At 46.3% G+C, this 21521-nt stretch overlaps 2 protein-coding genes across 4 annotated transcripts in view; both read left to right on the forward strand.

Annotated features, from left to right (window-relative positions):
* EPS8L2 (EPS8 signaling adaptor L2) overlaps positions 1-4784 on the forward strand; it is a 192228-nt gene extending 187444 nt beyond the window's left edge. For all 3 annotated transcript variants that reach the window (XM_083165378.1, XM_083165379.1, XM_083165377.1), the window contains exon 21: positions 1302-4784. In XM_083165378.1, the coding sequence (XP_083021504.1) occupies positions 1302-1391 (90 nt within the window). In that variant the 3' untranslated portion in view covers positions 1392-4784. The remainder of the gene's footprint in view (positions 1-1301) is intronic.
* Positions 4785-13998: 9214 nt separating this feature from the next.
* TALDO1 (transaldolase 1) overlaps positions 13999-21521 on the forward strand; it is a 33899-nt gene continuing 26376 nt past the window's right edge. Inside the window, exon 1 of the mRNA XM_083165385.1 lies at positions 13999-14252. Within this exon, the coding sequence (XP_083021511.1) occupies positions 14150-14252 (103 nt within the window). The 5' untranslated portion in view covers positions 13999-14149. The remainder of the gene's footprint in view (positions 14253-21521) is intronic.

Below are 21521 nucleotides of genomic sequence, written 5' to 3' on the forward strand. Positions count from 1 at the left end.
GTTGGTAGCAGAATTTTGCACAGCGCCCCATTGAGGGGGCGTGTCATGCTCCACCCAAAGGGCATGTCTAGTTCCATATATGGAGAGATTGTGAACGTGGCACCTAGAAGCGTGGGTGTGTAGTGCTACATCTGATAGGAATCTTTTACAATGACTTATATCCAAATGTAGATGAGCCCCAAAGCAGTTAACAAGAGCTACTATACTTGGTATAATAAGTGCTGGGAAATGGTGCTGATGATTCAATGTAAATGTATCTGTCTCTCATTCCTTTTTTCCCAAAAAATGTAAGTGTAATGTGGGCTAGGAGAAATGACGGAGATTGCTAGACTAATGAGGGAGAGAGGGAGATTGCTGATATTTCATGGAGTCTCCTGCAGAATGCAGGAGGGTAGGAAACTATGATATGTGTACTCATTGCACTATATATGTTTTAAAAAAGAAGGTAGTATGTGTGGGGCTTGCTGCCAGCAAAAAGTGCTGAAACTGTGTTCTCTTATTTCCTCTAAATTGTCCCTCTTAAGCATATTAAGTTTTTCACCCTAATTAATTACTATATGATAGTGGCACTGCCTCACAGCACTGAGGTCATGGGTACAATTCCCACAATTCCTCCCCGTACTTCGAGTTTTCTCCGGTTACTCCGGTTTCCTCCCACCTTACAAAAATATACTGATAGGTTAATTGGCTCCCAATAAAATGAACCCTAGAATGAATGTGTGCGTGTGCATGTGGTTGGGAATAAAGGGCTCGATTCAACCATGATCAGTCCCCAGGATATTCGCACTGGGGACCTATGTGGTGTATGTGCAGGGCCGCAGTATGACTATCCCAGTCACCGAAGTGTTTGTATGGGTAGGGGAGGGTGATGGGCAGGGGGCATCTGGAGGGGAACGCCCTTTATTTTATAGGCGTTCCCCTGGGAATGTGGGGGGGGGGTCAATGCCTGCCGAGGGTGGGCGACTGACGTCACAGGACTTTGGTGGGCACCAAAGGAAATAAAATTCAGTCTAGACTGACTGATTTTGATGGCAGGAAAAATCATTCGATGGTCGACAACCATCGAATGATTTCTCCTGCTAGCAGATGGTACCGAGGGGATCCAGTGGCGAGGGGGTGTGATGGCGTTTCAGTGCTCACTAAGCAGCGATTTTCGCTGCTTACGGAGCCAACATGAATTACCCCTATAGATTGCAAGGGACTGGAAAATGTGTACATTATAAATAACCGATAATAAATAAATGTTGTGAACATTCACATAGGGAAAACCCATTCATTTTCTGTGACCGTTCCTCTTCCAGAAAAGCCAGGGTGAGACGGAGCTCCAAGAAATCATGAAGCGACGCCAGGAGAGGATCGAATCTGTTGAAACTGAAGAATCCACCAACTAGCACGGCAGCATCTCCCCTCTCCCTTTCTCTACTAGCCTTGCAAATCACTCGCTGCTGATCTACATATATGTCTCTGCCTGCAAAAGGACTATGGTTCTACACTCGTAAATTGTTAACGCAAGAGAAAAGTACTGTGGACCTCAGCAATAAATATTAACGTATACTGTACATAAATATGCAGCTAATTCTATCACGCCCCCTAGTGGGATATGTGGTGTATTGCAGAGTATCCTCCACCATCACTATCAGACTGTGCAACATTGCCTGGTTCAATAGAAAAACCAGCTACAGTACATCTGCATGTATGTATAGATATATATATATATATATATATATATATATATATATATATATAGTATTCACATATTTATGTTTGTATATCTTACGGACTCTTACCTTTTTGTTCTCTAGTGCTTTCTTGTCTTTGCTGCCTAAGAGGTCGGCTGTCCTTGTAGCAGTTAAAGAGTAAAAACAGGGGGAGAGCTATAAGTATTGCATGAAAGTATTATTTTTATATGTATATTCCTTTATTTTATAAACTGATTGGCTTGCAGAGGCAGCCGGAGTCAGGCAAAGCCTCGCAATGGGTCTGCATTAAAAGATGTTGGAAAAAAAAATCTTCATAACATTGGCAGTGAAGGGGTTACCTGCATATAGACCATAATGGAATTTTATTTTGAATACTTTTTTTTTTCTGTTTGCCTTTTATTACACAGTGCACGAAATCCTGTACAATTCTGATGGATATGGTACATTACTCTATCAGGACGAAGCAGAACTAATGACAGTTCTATATGCAAATCCTGTTTCCTAAATCGAAATGCATCAAAAGCATCGGTGATTCATGTAGGAAATTAATAATTAGTGAAATTAAGGCTCTGATCTGACCACACTAATTCTAACATTGGACGAAAAGGTGATTGTGTAGCCAACAGTCCAGTAAGACTAATAATTAATCATAGGCTGCTTTCGTCTTTGATTGTGGAAAATGAAAACACAAAGGGCTGTGTATACGCAATACTCAGTATCCAGGGTGCAATACATCTACTGCTGAACGCAAGCCACACTGGGGTCAGGTGATACATACGGTTGTCCTTTGTGACAGCTCTTGTAAATGTAAATTGAACGTGATGATTGAGGTAGGTCATCTTCAAGCATTCAACTGGGGTTCTGTTTGGTTTTGAATTAACTTTTTTTTTTTTATTTACAATGTTTGAAGTTTTCAGAGACATAATAAAAGAAAATATAATGGTAAAAGAGTTAATAATTGAAAGGAAATGAGGTAAAAAAAAAAGGGGGTAACAGCCAACATATAGTAATACAAGTGTGTAGTGCCTTGGGGTCCTTCCTGGGGATGGAGGCTGCATTAAAGCTGTTATAAGGTAATGAATGTGGGATACTTACCTTAAACATTACATTACTGCATACATACATCTGTGTTCATTCATACATTGTATAATTTGTACTTAATGTCTGGTGGGTGTGTGGGGTGTCCTAGAACTACACACATATACTGGAAGTTAGATACAATTGTGACACAACATAATAATTTCATCCCATTACTAACAGCAGTAGGTGGTATCGATGTGTAATATTTGATTATCCAAATACAATAAAGACAAATAAAGGAAAAGGCTTTGCAGTCTATTTGGCAACGTAATATCCAGAATGACACAAAAGAAAATAAATGTTTGTCTGTATAAAACTGTTGCTTATCTTCACAGGACTTGAAGAACATATAAAGATATTTATACCTTTAACCTGTGTGATTAACCATCTCTTTATGCAGGTATGAAGTGGAAAGGTGACACATAAGAATATAAAATGGCACTTAATAAAATGAATAAAGTTTATATATAAAATATAATAATATAATAGATAATGTAATATAAAAAAAAAAAAATATATATATATATATATATATACTAGCTAAGCCCACTGGAAGCAAAATATACAAAAGCTAGTCTGCTACTTTGTGATTGCCTCTGTGTTTCTGTATGTGCGATTGCCTCTGTGTTTCTGTATGTGTGAAAGAGAAAGAGATGTAGTTTCATAGCTTCACTCGCTGCCAGTAGAGGGCAGTGTTTCAGTTACACAAGAACACAAGAGACACACACACACACACACATATATATATATATATAAGTGTGTGTGTGTGTGTGTATATACTAATATACTGTATATACAATGGGCACTCGTCTGCTCAACACAACCTGAACTTATACAGTAGACCAGACATGTCCAAACTATGGCCTTCCAGCTGTTGTGAAACTACAAGTCCCATCATGCATTGCTACAGTTTTGCTTATAGGCAATGCTTAAACTATTGCAAGGCATGCTGGGATGTGTAGTCTCACAACAGCTGGGGGGCCACAGTTTGGACATGCCTGCAGTAGACAGATGAAACTACATATACTAAACATGACATCACCACTGTATACGATCATAATGCAATTATACTGTATTACACTATACAAAGTTGCCCTCATCTACGCAACAAAATCTGATCACACAACATGATCATAATACAATCCTAGAACGCTATATGCACACTGCTGGCATTATAAAAACCCTTACTAGACATCTGGATACAATTCTTGAACACAATTTACATAGATAGATAGAACACCTAACCAGCGTGATCTGAGCATTGAGCATACATACAACCCAGTAATGATCTGAGCATGCATATAACACAATACTGTAGTATCCTAAATAATCTCTTGAAATAAATCTGAATTTATACAGCATTCAGAAAAGCAGAATTAATCAATTAAAAAATATTTGTGTAACACTTTAAATAGATCACTGTGAGCTAAAAAGACCCTATCAGGCATGATTGGTCCATTGTGCATGTACATTAAATAATAGTATTACATTTTATACAAAAATAGTACACAAAACCTATCCTATATAGGGATGTATCCTATTAGCAACGGTGGGTTCCCCAGGAATATAGTAATAGTCTCAATGCCGACACCCTTTCCCCCGATGCCAGCAGTTATCATGTGTTACGTAATACTCCATAAGCAGCTGCAAACACGGGACAGAGGACTTATCCCTGTGTTTTCGCTGGATCATGGGTCCATTTTCGGCCAATGAAAACAAAAATTCTGCTCCCCCCACCTGGAAGACAATATCTGGATATAAAACTATGACATGATCTTCGGCTGATAAGCAACAGAATTCTGTTCAATAGATATATCATTATAACCAGGAGCTATACGATCAATTCAAAATTTGTCACCAATAACAAGCACATAATATTTTATCATTTTATGTGTATATTTGTGGTATATCATGTCTACATTAAGTGTATACTATAATAGAAAAGGTTTATTTGTGTGCCATGGCACCCTGGGTGTGGTATAGGGTTCCGACAGTCGGGATCCCGACAGTCATTAGCCCGATGTCGGGATCCCGGCTGGCCAGACTCAGACAGCATGGTAAGCGCAACAAAGCCCCTTGCAGGCTCGGTGGCTCGCCACCTATTCTATTCTCCCTCTATGGGCGTCGTGGACTCCAACGAGGGAGAATAACCTGTGGCCGTCGGGAACCCTTATGTCAGTGTTTTAACAATCTGGGATCCCGACGTCGGGTAAATGACTGTCGGGATCCCGACTGTTGAGACCCCGTCCGGCACCCTGGGGTGCCTCTGGACATTTGCAGGAATGCCTTGAATTGGTGGTCCAGGACTAATTAAAATGATGTATGGTCAGTGGAATAGGCAATAGCAGAGCTTGTGGCTGTCAATAATAACATATGTGAACAAACAGAAGCAAATCCTTTCCTCACCAAAATAACTGAACCTAGAGCCCCATACACACTAGGCCATGTAGCACGGCCATCGTTAACGAGGACCTCCTTCACCCGAACATGCTAAATGAGGGACGGGGTCGTTAACAATGCGCAGGAGCGCCCATCATTAACGATATTGGGGCAGATGTATCAAACTGCTGATAACATTTTTTTAAATAATGGGTCAAGCTTCTCCAGCATAATGTGGAGAAGCGGGCACACGTTATGGGCAGATGCATGATTCCCCCCCCCCAAACCGATAAGGAGAGCCTTTATGCACAGCGCATAAAGGCCATTTTATGGCATTCTGCACATGCGCAGTGCGCTCCACCCCGGCCAGCTCTAATGAGCATGCAAGAGATCTTGCTAAAACCATGAGATCTCCAGCGCAGCCCGAGCCAGAAGCCGGGCTAGCGTTGTCCCCGCAGTGGGGGATTGGATAACGCTAGCCCTGGGCTGGCAAAGTGGACCGGGTGATTTAATGCCTGGGTGGCTGTTAATACATCGCCCCGGCCGCTAAACACTGGGGGGATTACAGGGGACAGCCCCGCCAAGTTACGCTGTCACTAGCGCAGGTTAGGTGCGCTAGTGATACATTAGCCTAATGTAATCCCCCCCAGTTAACCAGCATTCAGTGCATTTCTGCACTTAACGCTGGTTCATATATCTGTCCCATTGAGTGTACACACTAGAAGATAAAATGAGAGATATCTTTCAGAAAGGGCTTTCTGAAAGATATCTTTCGCTTTATCTTCTAGTGTGTATGGGGCTTATGATATATAAACTCATTTTACTTAATGAAATAGTTTTTCTACATTCCTCAATAAGAAACTTTTAGCCTATGGGTGTTGTGAAAAAAAATCTGAAACTTTAGGGTGCAGTGACTCGCAAACGTTGGGAACAACTGGTTTAAGTGATTACTGCTATAGTAAAGCGAATTCTATTGTTTGATGTTTCTGTTTTATTTAACTAATACAAACCTGACATTAAAGTTTCAATGTTTCACAAAAATATTATGTTGGGACTAAAAACTGCAGCAACAACCACAACAACAACAACAACAAATCAGCAGGTAACAGGTGCACAATGTTCTCAGTGCTTTTTTGTGAAAAGTAGAAATCTTCCTCTTTGTTGGAGATTTACGTTGAATTGTACTTAAGGAAAATTTGTTGGACTCACAAGGCTATTGTACGCTGAGGCGGAACTGCTATTAGTGCAGTGCAGTGCGCCACCCACTGCTTTTCCCGGTCAAACTCTGCCTCCTCCTGTCACCCTCTTCCGTGTTGCATATTGTGAACTTGGGTTGGAGTGGAGGGGGGCCCAAAATTATATTTTTGCATCTGGGCTCACCACCCACAAGTTCCACCATTGGTTGTACACACAGCAAGCTTTAGCAGATGGATTATCCACGTTGTAAAGTATGAAGTGTAGAACACTTTGTGGATACAGTGGTGAAACAGCCCGCCACAGCATCTCTTATAACCATAGGCACTTTAGAAGGAACACTATCATCACTCCACCTACTGCATGCTATATAAACATGCAACTGTGTATTTTGTTAGAAGTAATTGAGTTACCCCACCAGGACTATATTTACATATGATTATTTGTGCTGCATTCTCAGTGGCAAATGCACATGTAACCAGAGCATTAAGTATACTGTTTTCTATTACAAATTCTCACTATTTCTTTTCATATAAGAATTTCCCTGTAATATTAGAAGAATGTAACCCAGGTACTTTAATATAAATCTGCAGCAGAACTACAACGGTGTGTGGTGCTATTTCTACTTAAGGGACTTGTACAGTAAAGAATTAGCACTTCACCTATTATTAAAGTGTCTTAAATGATTTGACCTTTCTGTATAGTTTCTGACTGCATTATTACAACGTACATGTGTTGCAAATAGTGATGTGACGCAAGTGCTTAGGGTGTGTTTCAAATGATCAAATGAATGAAATGGATGTGTTTGGTCTTTAGAAAAACAAGCACAAAAAGCTATTGGGTGAAAATGATAATGTCCAGCATACCACCAGATATCATATACTGTATAAATAAACACACTTGTGCAATATAGGTAAGCGAAACGCAACCAGCTTTGATACACAGGATAACTGCACCATTACATAAATGTGTTTTGTTATACCGTGTTCTCACTGCGAGTGAGAAATACACGGCTTTTTCCCGGCATTGAACTGCCGGGGACTGCCGCACCTGGACCACCGTTCTCACTGCAAGGCAAATTCCCGGGTGAAGAAGTTCTACCCGGGAATTTGCCTTTTAACACGCGTTTTTCGGCAGTGTGAACGGGTCGACCCGTGTCTGCATACATGGATCTAAGACACGGGTAAAAATAAGGGTTTTACCCGTGTCTGAGATCCGGGTATGCGACCCGTTCACACTGCCAAAAATCCCATGTTAAAAGGAAAATTCCCGGGTCTACATGCTAGACCCGGGAATTTGGCTGCAGTGAGAATGGGGTATTATTTACAAATGATGCTCCGATTAACGCCATTAATAAGCAACTGTAAGTTCCCATCTATGCTTCTTACAGACGTATCTATGGGCACAACCTGTTATAGCAAGCCTACTTTATTTGCTGAAGGTGTAGGACTGGGTTATGCAGGGGTCACTAATGATTTTGGCAAGCCATTGGATCAGCTGCACCTCTCTTTGGCAATGCTCATTTGGAGCGGTGTTCCTAAAGCCACCTAACATGTACTGTATATAAAATTAATGGTGTGCAGTGTTGTACAGAGGCCTTTCACCTTTCTCTCTTCACCTGTATAGCCTTCATTTGTAATACAAACACAATGTAATTATTTCATGACATATTACAATGTAAAATTAGACAAGACAATATATGTGTAAGATTTAATAAAGAAGTTCAATTTCGGAATGTTATTCGTGTCGTGTGCACATTCTATTACGTGTTCTAAAATAGTATAACATGTCATATATTTAATTATAGATGTAAGAATATACTACTATTGCATTGAATTGGCTAATACTCAGAGGGGGTTATTTACTAAGATGGTAGTTCTACTGAAGATGTGATGTTGCTATGGGCAACCAATCAGATACTATCTATCAGGGGCGGAACTACAACATTGGGGGCCCCATAGCAAAATCTTGAAAGGGCCCCCCCACACCTTTGTCAATAGAGAAGAGTGGTCAAGATGAGAAAGAGGGCTTCATGGATAAATAGGGAAATAGAATGACAGAGAGAAATGGAGGGGTGTGAGCAGAAGCAAGAGAGTTCTAGGTAGAGAGGGGGTTAGACTGTAAGAAGAGATGGAGCAGAAAGAGATATTAGGGCAGAGAGAGAGTGGGGTGAGACTGAGGGAGTATGAGTGAGTGTTGAGAGAAAGAGAGTGGTCAAAGAGAAAGGGGGCAGGAGAGAGAGATAAAGAGGAGAGATAGCAGGCAAGAGAGTGTGATGGGGCAGGGGGTGAGAGAGTGGGGGATAGAGGAGAAAAAGAGGAGAGATATCAGGTGAGAGGGGTGGTGGGGCGGGGAGAACACAGAGTGAGAAAAAGGACTCGGAGAGAGAGAAGGGGATGGAGAAAGAGATTAATAGGGGAGGGAGAGAAGAAGAGTGGGTGGGGGGAAAAGGATGGGGTGATAGTGTGTGGGTGGGGGAGAGGAGGGAGAGCACGGTTTGAAAGGGGATGCAGTTAATATCCCGACGGTCGGGATCCCGATGTTCAGAATCCCGACGCCGGAATCCCGACCGCCGAAATGCCAACACATTCTCCCTCCTGGGGTGTCCACGACACCCCTGGAGGGAGAATAAATTAGTGTGCCGAGCGTAGCGAGGCACCGGGCCCGCTGCGTGGCGAGCTCAGCGAGCCCGCAAGGGGGGGCGATCCACGTCCCCCCCTTGTCGGCATTTCGGCTGTCGGGATTCTGGCATCGGGATTCTGAACGCCGGGATCCCGACCGCCGGGATTCAATACTGAATCCTTTGAAAGGGTTCTGATAGTAACCACTTTGACCTTCCGACCCCGTGCCTCCACCCCCCAAGAGAGATGGCACTGTGTACCTTGCTCTGTATCCCCTAATCCCCACCATTACCACTCTAGTGCAAGCAGCCCTGTGTGAGGGGTTGGACAGCAAAGGTTTTACCCCCACCTCCCCTCTATTGCACTCATCAAGGCCAGCTTCTTTTTACAAGTGCCGGGATATCTGCTGAGTGGTCCCAGGCACCAGATCTCCTGCTCAGCGCCCTTGCCGCTGGGTCACCTGATCTGCCGCCTGGCTCCTGTTGCTGGAAATGGCAGCTGCGTCTCTTGCTGCCGTGGGTCTCCTACTCAGTGCTCCGGACAGCTGCCGCTGGGTCTTCTTAGCGGCGCCTACCTCCTTTCACTGAGAATGGCAGTCAGGTCAGCCTGCCTACTTTTACCTGCACGGAGCAGGCAGTCCGGTCTCCTGTCCACCAACAGTGGTGGATCCTCATCAGCGTTAGTAGCGCCGGGTCTCCTGCTCTGAGCTTAACACTGCCGCTGAAGGGGGGCGATGGGCGGGCGGTAATATTTTACACTTCTTTATAAACTATTGAGGGTGCAGGGGATGCTAGCTGGGCCTTCGGGCCCTCCAAGCCCCGGGCCCCATAGCAGTTGCATCCTCTGCACCCTCTATAGTTACGCCACTGCTATCTATTATCTTCTAGAAGGTGCTAAATAAATAAGTAGATTCTGATTAGTTGCCATGGGCAACGTCCCATCGTCAATAGAACTCCCATTTTAGTACCTATCACCTTTTCCTGTTCACTCTGCACCACACATGCTGAGTGTTCACTTGTTTGAAAGGGATACAAGCTGCAGATTTTTTTTTAACTGTGCTATATTAAGTAAATGGCCATTTACATTTATATATTTTTCAAAAGACACTTTATTTATTATTATTTATTATTAACCGTTATTAAGAAAGGAAGCCTTGTCCAAAAAAAGCAAATATTATAATTTAGCAATATTTTTTTATAATTAGAATGATTTGTTGGTTCGTAGTTCCTAAGCTGTGTACACACGGGGGCGACAGGGGCTGAAATCACTGGCAATATGGTCGCTGGCCACCATAGGCGTGCGCAGCCCATTTTATTAGGGGGTGCACCATTGGAGGGGCGTGTTCATCACACCTACTGGGCGTGTCCATCAAAGCCTACTGGGCGTGTCATTCACGCCTATTGGACATCAATGCAAACTAAATAGAAGTTGAATTATTTATGTATATGGGCTTCAGAATTAATCATTCCCATCACACACACACGAAACCGGGACATTGCGCGCCGAAGGCGCGCTGCAAAAATTTACACTGTAATGGCCAATACACATAATGACCATTACACATAATGCCACTCACCGTAATGCCCATTACACATAATGACACACACCATAATAACTATCACACATAATGCCGCACACAGTAATGCCCATTACACATAATGCCACCCAGCATAATGCCTAATACACATAATACCACAGACCATAATGCCCATCAAACATAATGCCACACACAGTAATGGACATTCCACATTATGCCAGGGCTTGACGAATTTTTGTAAAATAGGGATAATAGGGACAGTGTGTGCTGAAGGCAAATTCACACTGTAATGCCTATTACACGTCACACACCCACATGCCATAATGACCAACACATGTTATGTCACACACATTATACCAAACACTGTAATTCCCATTACACCACAAACTGTAAGGCCCTTTACATATTACGCCACACACCTAAATGCCCATTACACGTTGTGACTCACACCGTCATGCCCGTTACACCTCACACTGTGAAGCCCGTTACACGTTGCGCCTCACACTGTGATGCCCATTACATGTTGCACCTCACACTGGCCCTTATTCAAGTTCGTGCGGTACGGCCCGCGTGCGGCCGTACCGCCGATGTTTTTACACTGCACATGCGCAGAGGTGAATCTGCGCATGTGCAGCCCCCTTCGCCGCAGACGGATTTCGTCCGCCGCAAAGGGGGCGGATAGGGGCGTGAGAGGCATCATGCCCTCATTTCCCTATGTGTACGCCCCGCGTTTCATGGGCGTTCCCATGCAAACGCGGGGCGTATGCATGGTAATGAGGCCATGACGCAACTCATGGGGGAGGAAAGCTGACGTCGCCGGATGTCAGCTTTCAGCCCCCATACAAGCTACCACACGGACGATTGTCCGTGTGGTCTTAGCTTGCGGGAGCTGCCGCGGCGTGCGGACCTGCCTTCGATGGTCGACGACCATCGAATGCAGGGGGCAGCTCCCACCATGGTGGAGGCGTAGCCTCCACCATTTTTATGCGGATCGCCAGCCGTCCGTGTACGGACGGCCGTGGCGATCCGTAGGGTGGGCGGGGATTGGTTTGTGCGGCCGGAGCCCCGTGTGCGGCTCTGACCGCACCAACCAGAATAAGGGCCACTGTGATGCCCATTACACATTACGCCTCACTGTGATGCCCATTACACATTACGCCTCACACCATGATGCGTACACATTGACCCAGACCACGATGCCCATTACATCTCACACCGTGATGCTCATTACACATTACGCCTCACACTGTGATGCCCATTTCACATTATGCAATAATGCCCAGTATACATTCCATAATGCCCATTACATATTATACCACACATTGTAATAGCTATTACATATGATGCCACATAAGTGTCGCTGGGGGCCCCACACGCTGTACACCCTTCACCCATTTAATTCTACTCACCTCATCATCGGTCCGGCAGAGCAGTGGTAAAGACCACTGGGAAAATGGCTGCGTGGTGACCCATATTCACATCACACAGCATGTAGTGACCCATAATCACTATACACAGCATGCAGTGACCCATATTCACATTACACAGTATGTAGTGACCCAAATTCACATTACACAGCATGTACTGACCAATATTCGCACTTAGTGACCGATATTCACATTACACAGCGTGTAGTGACCCATATTCATATTATACAGCGCGCAGTGACCCATATTCACATTATACAGCGCGCAGTGACCAATATTCACATTATACAGCGCGCAGTGACCAATATTCACATTATACAGCGCGCAGTGACCAATATTCACATTATAGAGCGCGCAGTGACCAATATTCGCACGTAGTGACCCATTTTCACATTACACAGCACAGTGACCAATATTCACACATAGGGCGGTATTCAATGATGATTTTGGCGATGTGCAGCGAATCCTGTTTAGGATGAAAAAAGGCCATATCGCGTCATAAAGGTATAAAGAACACAAGAAGATTTAATCAACAACCACATTTGTATTATGAGCTGGCTCATGGTACCTGAAGTAACTTCTGATTCCATACTGTCCCACCCGAATACTGCGATCTGTAGATTGGTTCGGGCGCATGCGCAGAATCGTCCGTGGAACTGCCCCTAACCCGTTTTTAGGGCCGGCCCTACAGCTGAGCATAGAGAGCTATCCCGGAGGGAGGGAACACCTAAAAATGGGACAGCCATGAGTGACTGGCAGGTCGGACTTCCATTAGGAAGTCACTGCCAGTCACAGTGAAGCCAGTGCAGATTTTACCTGTAAATGATTAACCCCTTCAGTGCCGTTTTTTTAGGGAGCGCTCCCACTTGGAGAGTTTTTTGGGGGGAGCGCTCCCTAAAAAAAAAAAAACAACTGTGTTTCCAGGGACTGGGCAGCGCCGCAGACTAGGGGGGAGATTCTCTAAGCAAGAAATGCGGTGAAAACCCCGTTACCGGGGTTTTTACCGCATTTTGGGATGCTGTAAGCATCCCCCGCCGGGTTAACGCGCCCCCCTTCGCCGCCCCGCACGGACCCCAGCCGCCCCGCTTCGCCCCCTTTCCCCTCACCTGTGTCTGGGCAGCACAGCGCAGTGCTGCCCGGACCTGTGACCTCCTCCCTGCACTGATAGTCTTCCGGGTGCAGGGAGGAGGAGAGCCCGGCGCAGCAGCAGCAGCAGCGCCGGGTGTGTAAGGGAGGGGGGAGCCGCCGGGACCTGCTGGGACCCGGCGACTCTGACCGCAAAGGACAGCTCTTAACGCAAGAGCTGTCCTTTGCTATAATTATCGCATATGTTAGAACATATGCGATAATTATAAATGCGATGGGCGGCGAAGGGGGGCAGGGATTCTTTGAGAATCTCCCCCTACATCAGCCGTCCCTGCTCCCGGCAACCCAGGTTACCCAGGTCACGCCGCACACAGCTGGGGGGAAGTCAGCAGGGCCGGGCCATTCAGGCAGTGGCACTCCGAGGATTTTCCGGATTTGCCAGACTGGGTACTGACGCATAGCCCGGAAAATTCTCGGGAGTGCCAGTGAAGGGGTTAATAAATAGGCCCCAGTAAACTAAGAGATTACGCAATTAATTTTTGGTGTATATCATGCATGTCCAAACTGTGGTCTTCCAGCTGTTGTGAAACTACACATCCCAGCATTTGTTTCCATAGGCTTAGCGTTCCCTAATAGCAAAACAGTGGCAAGGCATGATGGAACTTGTAGTTTTTACAGCTGGAGGGCCATATTTTGGACATGCCTGGTGTATAAGAAGCGAGAATGATAATTAAGTGCATAATAATATATGAATAAGAAGAGACTGCGAAACTAGCGAATATTAACGGGTAGGGCGGCCCGAATATAAGAAGCCAACATCAAGTGACGTCACCAGATTTCTCTGGAATTCCGTGTGATTGGTCGGTGAGCCTGCTACCCTCCCACCGAGCTTTTCCCAGTCTACTCTCGGCCGGCGAGTAGGCGTGGCCGAGGCGTCTGCTCCCCTGCTGCGTTCGCTGATTGGCCGCTGTACGCCCGGAACGCTCGCTCCTGTGCTTCCCATCCCTCTCACGGCGGGTCGCGCGCTCACCCCTCTTCCCGGACCTCCTCTCTCATTGGCTGAGTAGTACGCGCCCCTCTGCCGGCCACAGGTATATATAGGACCCACGGAGACCCCCTCAGGCGATGTCCAACTCCGTTGCAATAAAGAAGCAGAGGATGGAGGAGTCCGCGTTAGAGCAGCTGAAGAAGAACACCGTGGTGGTGGCCGACACCGGGGACTTCAATGGTGAGACCGCCTACTCGTGCAGCTTCGGGTTATAGCGTGCCGCACGTGTCTGCTCGTCACACCTGTAAGGTTCTTCTCGGGCCATGCTAGAACTTGTAGTTCCACAGCAGCCATGCTGGAACTTGTAGTTCCACAGCAGCATGAGCAGTACGGGTTGGCTAACCTATGCTCCCATGCTTGTAGCGTGGTGTATAACGGGGCGTGCTTGTCCTAGTGTTACTGGCTGTGTGAGTAATAATATGGCTCCGGCACATGTGCTGTCCCCTGTCACCTCGTGTTGCATGTTCTAGTACATACGTGCAGCCTCACTCTGTATATGATGCATGTATCCCGTGTACAGGGCATGGCTATGCAGCTGCCCAGTGCACCCACATGTGCTGGCCCTGGCCGGTGACCTGCTGCACCCATCACTCTCTCTCCATTCCCCGGGCATCACTTGCTTTCTGTATGCATCACACGTGTCCTTCTTTTCTACTGCTGCTATGCACATGTCAGGAATGTCTGTATGTATATGCTATGCTCTGAGTTGCATGTATGGATGACAGCTGCGTCTGAATTCTATATCTTTTGTGAATGTTCCTGATAAGCACAGAGAACAGTAAAGCAAGGAACCGAAGTAAGGTACCCATGCACAGGTCCAATCTGGCCGGCGGATTGGGTAAAAAGTGGCCAAACTGGACTTGTGTTGACATCCAATCCATTGCATGGTCCTGTGCGCATTGGTGTTATAAATGCTGTACGTATGACGTCTGACTTGGACCCTCTCCATGCAGTAGGAATCTGGGATTACATGCGATAGGTCACATTCAGAAGGAACGCATGCGATTTCCTGGGCGGCTCAAGGGGTATCGGATGCCAATACACTGCTCCAAAACCTGCCACCTTTAAGGTTTGAAGGGTGCCTCTTTGCAATGTGGTGTGCTGTGCAGTTCTGGTATGGCACGCCGGGGTTTATACAATTCAATTCAGTTGCTAGTGCTGGGAAGGAGCTTCTAGACCTACTGTATTCAATTCAGTGTGCCACTATGCCTGACATAAGTATTTCTGCTCACATCCTGGGATCCAGGGTACTGATTTGTTCTCTACTGTGGGGAACATTTCATCGGAGACTCTAAATTTTCAGATCCAAACAACCCTGTTTAAGTCCCGAATACTGGTATTCTCCAACATAGCAGCACACTAAATTGAATACATTCGGCATCACCTTCCCAGTGCTTTTCAACTCATGTCCAGTTGAACTGAGCGCATTGTCTTTTGCTGCCTATACACTTGCTCAACTTTTCCTGCAAAGCTGCTTGGGACCTTTCGGTCCTTTTGCATAAGATATATTGTATTCAAGCTTACCTCGCTGCAATCTGACATTGCTTTCCATTATCGCTTTGGCTGCAGGAAAGATAAGACCCTGCTTTCTGGCTCTGGTCCCTGGCAGCTAATGCATGGGTGTCATGCATCAGAGGGGGTAACTGAGTAAACTGCGATATATTGGCCCATAGCTTACTGTAGGCTACACCATCCTGCAGATAGGGGTAGCCTATATGAGGCCAAGCTCTGGAATGCGTAGAGGCCTGGAGAATGGCAAATCCGCAGCTACAAACCCAATAGGTTTCTGTAGAGGCTGTGATGGGGTCAGTCATAATTTGAATCCAAAATACAGATGGAACAGCTCTCAATGGAGCTGCTCCTGGCGATAGAATCGCCAGCCGACAGAAGGGGGCGTGTGTTCCGTTGGAGCCCCCTGCTGCCTCCACTCCCTGCCCATCTCCCGGAAGTGGAGATGGGCAGGGAAGCTGCTCCCTGCCGCACTGCTGACTCGTCCCATTGGATGAGCTCCTGTCCGCCAGCATGTGACATCTCAGGGGATCTGGTGATCCGGCAGGCTGGCTGACAGGCGCTCCATCTGTATGTGCTGTTATAATAAAATAGTAACCCTTAAGTTTTTGCCATGTGGCTGGTGTCTTGACTCTACCGGGCCAGGAAATTTCACACCCAGACCTTGGCCAAGGCACGCTTACAAATTGGGGATGACTTATCCCTGTTCTATGGAATGGTTCCCATTGCCAGGCTCCCCACCCCCTGATGGCATGCTGCTCAAGGACTGGACGAGCAAGAACGCAAGACCTGATCTGCACATGTGCAGTACACTGACTATTGGCATAGCATGCAAGTCAGGTGTGCATCCTTTGAATCAGGCACAATATTGCCGGGGGTGACTCACTGATATTTGGAAACCAAAGCCTAAATGTATGAGCTTATAATTTTACATCCTATATGATTCACAAAGATCATGAACTAGATGTAGCCGCGCTAATCGTGGTAGAATTCGGCTGCTCATACTTGTTAATTGTGCCGAAGTCACAGCCACAAAGCAGAATCCCCCACACTGCAACATCGCTCACTGTTCATCTATGAGCCGCAGGAGTGAATTGGGTGCTCGCACGTGGCGGCTGGATCACACCAATCACCACACAAAGTCTCATGTTGAGATTGGTGCGGCAACAATGAGCATTGCTACACATGTATTGTAAATACTTTATCATTGACATTTCATTGGGTTTTGGACAAGAGATTTTTTTTTTTCTCAAATCAGAAAGATGTAGAATCACTACCAATTACAGGGTAAGTGGCTCCTGCAGGGCATTAGTGTGGCTTCTTGGTGTGCGACCATTGCTGGGTAGGGATCCTTTTGATCCATCGCCAAGGTAAATTCTAGTACTGTTCCTAGGCTCTTTTGATAGCCCGTTTTTGAAGTCCCTAGATACAACCGGGGACCAACAAAAAATGCTTTTATCCCTGGGATGCGTCTAGTGCAGAATGATCATGATGGCTGAGACTTTGCTTATCTGTCAGAAGACTGATAGCTCTGCGTCATGTCTGGTGTAGATGCTGACTTGCTCCGAGGCTTCCTCTGATGGCTAAGCTTCTGATCTGGGCTTCCGTAGCGGCTTAAGCTGGGTACACGCATATAGATATATCTGCAGATGGATTGGGCAGAGTGTTTTCCATGCATACTGCATGATCTGTGGGGGACTGATGCCCAAATGCTCGGCTGTATGGGCAGTCGGCGGATTGCCCATATACACGGCACAATGCACCGATATATTGGCATTGGCTGTGTTGCAGAGCTGACACAATATATATCAGTGAACAATGCAGTTCAGCTAAATCTTACATGCTGGCCGATACGGCATAGCTATATCTGCCATTTAATCAAATGGCCAATTTATCAGTCAGTGTGTGCGCATCTTTAAAGTTCAGGAAGTCCAACTTTAGTCTGTTCCGGACAGAGGTTGGGGACGAAATGAACTGCTGCTTTGAGACCCCAAAACCAAAGAAGGGTAAGGAGCTGCTTAAGTTATGCAGGGTACACACCACGACGACCCGCTCACGATGTGCACCGTAAGTGGGTCCGATCTGATGGCGACCCGCACCCGGCTGTAGGGTCGTCATTCAGATCCTACCTGCAGCAGGTAGGATCTCAATAACGACCGACCCGCGGATCGGTATCGGTCCACACCAGGAAAGAAAAGGGCCCAATCACCACACAATCTACATCCAATTGGTCGGAATTGGATCTAGATTGAGGGGATCGGGCCCTAGTCGTCCTGGTGTGTACCCAGCATTACATAAGCTTCTGGTCTGGGCTTCCAGTATAAATCCTTGCAACTCTAACTTCTTGCCTCTTAAATGGTTGTTACTTGTTTTCTAGCACGCGCCCATCGCATACCGTATTTAGTGGTGTGCGATGTGATCTTGCCATTAAATTAACAGGAGTGTTTGTACAATGAAATCGCATAGCATCGCATGCCAGCAAATGGCATGCGATTTTTAATTGTACAAGCACCCTGATGGGTGCTTACAATGTTAAATGCACCCCCACTATCAACACCAATCCGAAGCGTGGCAAGCGCGGCGGTAAACTTAATCCGACCTTTTCATACCCCTGCTATCCATGTCGGCGTGGAGTTTATTTTAGATACTGTGGCGAGCGGACGCAGAATACGAGCCTGAAGCGTGGCGAGCAGACGCAGAATACGAGCCTGAAGCGCGGCGAGCGGACGCAGAATACGAGCCTAAAGCGCGGCGAGCGGACGCAGAATACGAGCCTGAAGCGCGGCGAGCGGACGCAGAATACGAGCCTGAAGCGTGGCGAGCGGACGCAGAATACGAGCCTGAAGCGTGGCGAGCGGACGCAGAATACGAGCCTGAAGCGTGGCGAGCGGACGGAGAATACGAGCCTGAAGCGTGGCGAGCGGACGCAGAATACGAGCCTGAAGCGTGGCGAGCGGACGCAGAATACGAGCCTGAAGCGTGGCGAGCGGACGCAGAATGCATGTAAAGTAATCTGTCCCCTCGCGGGGCTCGCTTCGCTCGCCACACTATCTAAAATCAACTCCACGCCGACGTGGATAGTGGGGGTATGAAAAGGTCGGAGGACACGTACCGCCGCCCCTCGCGGGGCTCGCTCCGCTCCCCACGCTTCGGGTTAGCATTGATAGTTGGGGTGGTGGTGACAATGGGGGTGCATTTAACATTGTAAGCACCCATCAGGGTGCTTGTACAATTAAAAATCGCATCTTATCGCATGCTGCTAAGTTGCATGCGATAAGATGCACTCCGATTAAAATCGGGGGCGCCGTGCTAGGAAACATGTACCTACATTTTAATTATCTGGGAACTGATGATTATATGCTCCATGTTGTCACTATCTGGTCACTGCCTCCATTTGGCTGCGTAAAAACAGCTGCAAAAACTTCAACATTGCAGAATTACAAAATAAAAAATTAATTAATTAAATTGACCTTTATATACATAGTTACCAGTCTGGCAAAATGAAGGAACATAACGTGATATGCTCGCTGGTGGCTATGTACGCCAGAAACTTGGGCGTAGTCTAGTGGTCACTGCTGCAGACCATACAGTTCAAATTTTCCAGGTCATCCGGCAGGTGCATCATTACTCACGGACACATTTTAGAAGATCCGCAGGTGGAGCTGATTCACTTGATTCTGTGAGAAGATCTGCAAATCATGCACGGTGGTCCTGAGGACTGAGGGGTAGATTTATTAAGCTCGCTGAAGTGATAGTGTCTGGCTTTTATCAGCGGCCAATCAGCTCCTACCTGTCATTTTTCAAACCAAGCCTGTAACTTCACAGGTAGGAGCTGATTGGCCAGTGATAAAAACCAGACAATTTATCACTTTGCCAAGCTTAATAAATCTGCCCCTGACTTTGTGACCTCAATTCTGGATAACAGGTTTTCAATCTTTCCCAGTACTGTTTTAAACATTAATGTTTCAGTATAATAGAGGTTAATGTAGATTTCAAGCACAGATTCATGATGGGCCATCATACAGTTAAAATGTGTATAGTTATGGGCAGTCTGATCAACATTTCTTAAGTTCCCCATTCAATGGGAAGTTGGAAATATCAGGTTGCCAAACTAGCTTACAGCACCCAGTTGCGTAGCAATGCCTTCCAGTAATGCTTTGGAAATACAGTAGTTGTGGTACAAGCGATTGGACTTGTTTGCATTGATATTGCAGATATTGGTACTCTGTGCCTGGGCCGAAGGTGCGGTACAAAAGCAAACTAGCAATGCTTTGTCATGCATGCCTGTCTGCCAGAACAGCTGAATAGCACCATATATTTACACGCCCACGTCAGCCATACAGCTTGGCATTATTGCCATGGGTCTAAGTGCTGCTGTATACACATGGTTACCTGTCATTGTCCTGGCAGGATGGCTTTAGATACATGCTAAAGTGAAATAGGGTGATGTGTATTGCAGGCTGCTGAAATAAAAGAGAACATCCAGCAGCTGCTGCATTCTGCTTATCCATGTCTGTCTCCCTGCTGTATAAATACTACAGCAGCAGCTCTATATACTGCAGACCTGCGACAGAAGCATATATTACCTGCACCGGTTTTTGCGGAAAGGTACTGTTGAGCTTAATGAGTGATGGAACTGAGTCTGTCAGAACAGGGTGCGTTCTGGGGGATGGCCAGCAGCGGCGATTGGCGATAAATCACCTGGAGCAGCTCTAATGAGAGCTGCCCCATCTGTATATACTGTTGAGCTACCCTGCAGCTTTCAGACTGGTTGTGTGCACCCACTGCACACCATCCCAAAATCATGGGCTTGTACAAAAGACTGCACCGTTATCTGCTGACCAGATCATTCTCTGGTAATCCTACATACTGTAAATGTGCTAGCAACATCCTGCTAATCTCCATTAGTGATAGCCATGGTCATCACATGGGAACCTGCTGCTTGTCACTCACTGAGGTGCCACACTGATTACTAAAGCCTTAATAAATACTAGTAGACTAATGCTAGCTTCTGAGTTTTACAATGTGTAATTTGACATAATTTTGTGGCTACTTGCCTTCGGTCACACCAGGGGTTCCAAAATATGATACTCTAGGGTCCAGGTTTTCAGGATATACCTGCTTGGCCACATTTTACAGAATTACCTCAGTAAAATTGTTCTAACCTTTTGTGCTGAGCCATGAATATACGTAACGTGGACAGTTAGGTAACCTCTGGTTACACTGTGCTATGACCGTCCCACTAGATGCAAGGTGCACTGTACTTCCAGCTGCAGCCCTCTGATTACTTTACTTCATGGGTCTTCAAACTGTGGCCCTCCAGATTTTGTGGAACTACATGTCCCAGCATGCCCTGACAGTTTTGGCATGCTCTTATAGGAAAAAAATTGGCAATGCATGTTGGAACATGTAGTTTGTAGCTGTATGACCAGTGTTGCCAGTGGTGTAATTTTGCTCCCCCCTGCCAAAAAGTTTGTGATGCCCTCCCTCCAGGCTCCTCTCCAGCATGTTTCACCAGCGTGTGATGACGTCACACGCATAATGGAGAAACTGAAGCAGGAGAGAGGAAGGTAGACCAGCATACACTGCTGCTTCCCTTGGCTCCAACGCATCCCAGGCCGCCCTAGCACGCCCATCTGCCCACCCATCCTGTAGACAGTAGCCGATAGCTGGCTCTGTACAGTCAATTGAATCACGTCCAGTGCTCAGTCAGTGGGCAGCGGCAGGCAGCAGCATGTCAGTGCGTTGAGCGGGTGCCGGCGCCCACACAGACCCTGCTGCTTGCTCCCCCAAGCGGCTGCTGGGGCTGCCTTACATTAGTTACACCACTGAGTGTTGCATACTCTTGACTTCAGGGGGCCCTCCATGCTTTCCCTATAAACCAGGATGCTCTCTGTTATACTGGTTCTGTGGCTGGCTGACTTCAATCCTGCATTTCAC

Source organism: Crinia signifera, chromosome 11 (genome assembly GCF_055691185.1).
Source record: "Crinia signifera chromosome 11, ASM5569118v1, whole genome shotgun sequence".
Lineage (NCBI taxonomy): Eukaryota > Metazoa > Chordata > Amphibia > Anura > Myobatrachidae > Crinia > Crinia signifera.